Below are 5,086 nucleotides of genomic sequence, written 5' to 3'. Positions count from 1 at the left end.
ATATCTCGGATCTTAACCCCATCCCTATTATTATCATAATATTCGATGGTTATAAACCTCGTTGATATTATATACCTTTGGAACTCCTAACGTCTTTGACACCTCGATTCATTTGGCCGTCCGCTCGATTCATGTTCAGACTATAATTTGTTATTTGACTTGTTAGCATGCGATATATTTATTACTAAATTGTACTCATTATCGCATGTTTCGTGATTTGTTAAGATACGAATTGTTATTGTATAACTAAGATTATTTGTACTCTGTAACCCTGTGCACTCACTTCCCGTGGAGTGTCCCACGGGCATAACATTGTGGTATCGGTGTTATGTGCTCCTTCCGTGACAGAGAGATCAGTTTTTCAGTTTTAGTTTCAGGAAATGGTTGTGGGTATGGCAACTTATGCCATTTTGGGTGACTTGCATACAGGAGTGGCTCCCTTTATGTCGTCACATATTAACAGACTTAGTTATGCTTATGGGTACATCCGTATGATATGTTTCAGTTATTTCAGTTATATGATTTTAATTAGTTATATGTTATCATATATTGTGATATTGTATTCAGTTAATTATTACTTGCTTTTGAGCCTTAATATTCCGTACTGGGAATTTGGCTCATTCAGTATACCTTTTACACTTCAGCTTCACAGGATACTTTGGGCGGGATCAAGAGAGAAGCCTGACACTTAAGAATAATCTAAAGATGTATGCTAATCTTATGTTATCTAAATAATATGTATTTTGGACTTAGTATCTGAACTATCAGTAGTGTGTATTTCTTACTCTAATGAAGTAATGGAATTATATCTTTTGTCTCTGAATACCCTGTACATTGTGACACGTCAGCCCATCCATGTTGGGGTGTTACAGTTATGGTATTAGAGCAAAGGCTCTTTTCTGAAGGATAATTTGAGCATTAGTAATTAAAACCTGTGAGGATTGCGTAGACACTTTGGTTTTGATCTAAATAGGTTAGGTACCTCATTAGGTATCTTATTTTACTTCTTTCCCGTTCTTTATTCTAACCCTCTTGACATATTTCTTAGATGCCGCCTCGTCGATAAACCCGCAAGACCACCCGCGCAACTAATGACTCGGCTTTGAATGAAACTCAAGTTGATCAAAACATTGTTTCTGCTATCAATCAAGTTTTTTGCTGGATTACTTCCGAACGTTGTTGCACAAACCGTGGAGGCAGTTATGCAGCAAAATCGTTCTGAAGGACGCGCTAATGCTACTCTTAACTCTGGAGTAGTGATTGATGAGAATGCCACTACTGAAGGCATCCTTGTGTGGCTCCACAGATTCCAAAAACAGAAGCCCAGATCCTTTAATCATCCCGCTAATCCTCTGGAAGCACGAAACTGGATAGCACACGTTGAGAAGATCTTTGAAGTTTTAGGAGTTGCAGATCAGTACAAAGGTATATTTTCCACTTACAAACTAGAAGATGATGCACAAACTTGGTGGGAAGGACATAAGAAAGTCAAAGGAAGAGATGCTTATGCTTCTACTCTTTAATGGGTTGACTTTTGTACCCTATTTTATGAGAAGTATTTCTCTACAGCTGACAGAGAAGCCTACGTAAGGGAATATGCTGTTATACGACTGAGGGATGATGAACCAGCTTCAGAGTTTATGACTCGATTCTCAAGATTGGCTGGTATTATTGGGAATGTAGCAGGCTCGGCTTAGGAGCAGGTAGAAAAGTGTAAATGGGCAGTTTGTGATCAGATTTTTAAGTCAATTATGTTTATGAAATTTAAAGACCTTACTGAGGTAGGTGATGCCATCAAGACCTTTGAATTCGAGAGGAAAGAATTCCTATCTCGAACTGGTGAAAATAAGAAAAGAGACTGAGACAGGCAACCCAAGCGGGCTATGGTCCAATCATCCTCTACCAGTGCACAACATCAGGATCATAGTATTCAAGCAAATCGAAACCTTAGCAATTAAGCACGTCCATAACAGCTTAAAACCTTAAATCAGAAAACCGCTTAGAATCAGATTCAGCCGTATATGGGACCGATTAGAGCTCAACCACTGATTCAATATGGAAACCCAAAGCAGACCGCAAGCTCTCCATGTAACGTTTGTGGCAAGAAACACGGGGGCGTCTGTCATAGAGCTATTGGAGCATGTTTCAGGTGTGTCCAGACGGGGCATATGATTAAAGATTGTCCTAAACCAGATACTAAAAAGATTGATGGAGGGAAACTTGCACCACCAAACACTGGGGAAGGACTGTTTGCACTTTCTGCTACTAATGCTACTAACGCTCAAGGTATTGTATCCGGGACCCTTCAACTCGGTGAACGTAGTATCTATGTGTTATATGATACAGGTTTAACACATTTGTAAGGCCCCCGACCCGGGTGCCCTACTTTCACGCTGGTTGGATTTACTCATTTACATAATTCGTAAAATCAGAGTTAATTAAAACATTTCACGTAACATAAACGTCAATCATTCTTACATAACATAAGTCTTAAACATAAAACATAAATAAAACGAGTCTCTTCTTTTCTTCGATGCCAGTCTTCCTTTATTCGCCACGTGTCTCCCTCAAGTCATCTGTCTCATCCTACTCACCTGCGTGTATGCTAAAAGTTAGCTACGCTGAGTGAGTTCTAGTTAATTAACATACATTGCATTCACTTACTTACTAATACGTGTCCAAAGATACATATTAATACCTACCTGTTCCTTTATTAATCAAACATACATTCATATATTTATATTCATTGCTAACTACATACCTCGGATACTATAAAGATCCGGTCCTCACTTACCATGGATATTATAAAGGTCCAGACCCTACATACCTCGGAACTTATAATAATCCGGTGTCCTACATACCTTGGATATTATAAGGGTCCAGACCCTACATACCTCGGAATTAATAAGGATCCTGTGTCCTACAAACCTTGGATATCCTCAGAGTCCAGTCCTACTTACCTTGGATATTATAAGGGTCCAGTACCCTACATACCTCGGTTATTATTAGGGCCCAGTGCCCTCTAACATACCATACAACTCTACCTTCATTACCTTTTCTTTCTACTTCCTTTAATTATAACTAATATATCAACTACTTGCATACTAGTTAATCAATCAATAACATTCACATTCATACGAAACATATATCTACTATACATTTACCATTTAAGTCAAGTGTATAAATCTAAACAAATCGTAGTATGCACACAGCCCCGAAAACATAACACATAAAAGGGCCTAACTAACCCGAATCCTGTTACGTTCACCGTTAATAGTAATTCCCTTCCTGAGTTGTGTGTGGCTAACTCTTTAACATATATATTCATTAATTAACCATGTACTAACATAATTAATTAAATTTGTATTTATTAATCTAGCGTGCTAGATAAGCTAGGCTCGTTTGTCTGGCTAACAAATTCTAACGGAATAACTTTGTTTAACGACAGTCTTTATTTCGCGCTCATATTCTCCGATTATGATATATTTATTTCCCTCCTTCATTAATAAGGCTAAGGGTAGTGGGGCTTGATCCAAGCCTAAGTGATCCAATATATTTACGACACGTAGGCGGTGACGTGACACAGGATCAAGCCCCAGAGGGTGTAGTGGTCCAGGTGATCCGGAGCTTGATTGAATTAATAACAATATAAAACATTACATTAATAATAATTTAAAATATTACTAGTCTAATACAAGATTATCGGGTCTTCTATCCCACAAATGCTCGACCAACTCATGCCGAAGGATGCCGTGTATCTCACGGCTCTTGATGATATTTAAGTTGTCGAGTCGTTGTTCATTGGTGATCGTCGATTCTTGTCTTGGAATATCACCTTGGTAGTTTTGACAAATAGTGTGGCCCTCGTCTTCTAGTATCATGTTATATAGGATTACACACGTGTAGACGACTTCTGTTATCTTCTCCCTTGTCCAAAATTTTATTGGATTCGCCAATATTGCCCATTTTTTCTTTAGGACTCCAAACTCCCTTTCAATATCTTTTCTGGCCGATTCTTGTCTCTTCGTGAAGTACTTTCGTTTGTCAGAAAGTGGAGACGCATAGCTTGAACTAGTGTCCCCCATTTGCTGTAAATACCATCAACGAGGTAGTACCCGTACTTGAAGTGTTCTCCATTTACAAAAAAAGCCTGAGGGGTTCAACCCCGTCAATATGGTCATCGAATATCGGTGATTGATCGATAACATTGAGGTCATTATTTGACCCGGCAACCCTAAAGAACGCATGCTAAAACCAAAAGATCCTGTGACGCCACCGCCTCAAGTACAATAGTAGGGCCGTGGTGATCACCTCGGTGGAATTGACCTCGCCAAGCAATAGGACACATAATCCAACCAACATGCATACAATCGAGGCTACCGAGCATCCCGGGGAAACCATGCCTTTCACTGTGCACCTCGTATATGCGTTGGATATCATACATTGTTAGTTTACATAAGTATCTCCGATTGTATAGCGTTATGACCCCTAAATATAATTATTTAAAATTATATAAATAAATGTAAATAATAAAACTATATACCTTTACAAAAGTGGTTAAGCGAATCGCGTCCGGTCTTTTTAGCCATTTGTAGATACTCGTCCCACATGTCCGAGCCAACACCATACGCTAGTTGCCGAAGAGCGGCGGTAATCTTTTGAGTAAGGGTGAACCCGGGATGACCTCTAGCGTCATCCCTTTGTTGAAAATACTCCAAGTGCTCCGGCAAGTCATTTGCTAGACGCATGAATAATCGTCTAGTCATTCGAAAACGGGGTTTAAAACTTTCCTCACCATATGCGGGATCGGGCTAAAATAGTGACGTATCAAAGTTTCATTAGCAGTCTTTCGATCACGAAGACGTGGTTGCCGGAATAATGGGGCTCGATGGCGTCTTTGATCGATCAAAAAATTTATCGTCATTTGAACCGCTTGACAAATGAGTTCGTCTTCTTTGGAAGAATTGGAAGACGAAGACGATGAAGACGATGCCATTTATAAAAATGGAGAGAAATATACTTTTGGTAGAGGGAAAGTATGGCTTTTTAAGAGAATAAAAGAGAATGGGGTGAGTTTTAATTAAAA

General features: G+C 39.1%; 1 protein-coding gene across 1 annotated transcript; it reads right to left on the bottom strand.

Moving 5' to 3' along the window:
- Window positions 1–3,973: 3,973 nt before the first annotated feature.
- Window positions 3,974–4,748, bottom strand: LOC143617995 (uncharacterized). Its single transcript, XM_077090358.1, has 3 exons — window positions 4,544–4,748; window positions 4,256–4,488; window positions 3,974–4,150 (listed from the first exon to the last, which is right to left on the bottom strand). Exons 1-3 carry the CDS (start codon window positions 4,746–4,748, stop codon window positions 3,974–3,976), a joined length of 615 nt encoding a protein of 204 aa, XP_076946473.1.
- Window positions 4,749–5,086: the final 338 nt, after the last annotated feature.

This window comes from Bidens hawaiensis, unplaced genomic scaffold (genome assembly GCF_021521415.1).
Source record: "Bidens hawaiensis isolate Kalapana, Puna unplaced genomic scaffold, B.hawaiensis_p1.1 tig00061402_1, whole genome shotgun sequence".
Lineage (NCBI taxonomy): Eukaryota > Viridiplantae > Streptophyta > Magnoliopsida > Asterales > Asteraceae > Bidens > Bidens hawaiensis.
This window is presented reverse-complemented; position numbering and strand designations above follow the sequence as displayed.

Excerpts from the sequence above, each read along its gene's own strand:
- LOC143617995 (XM_077090358.1), bottom strand. The coding sequence starts at position 4,748 with ATGCGTCTAGCAAATGACTTGCCGGAGCACTTGGAGTATTTTCAACAA. Across the intron at positions 4,489-4,543 it reads GCTTAACCACTTTTGTAAAG|GGGTCATAACGCTATACAAT; the intron begins GTATATAGTTTT and ends AATTATATTTAG. Across the intron at positions 4,151-4,255 it reads TGGCGTCACAGGATCTTTTG|GCTTTTTTTGTAAATGGAGA; the intron begins GTTTTAGCATGC and ends TGAACCCCTCAG.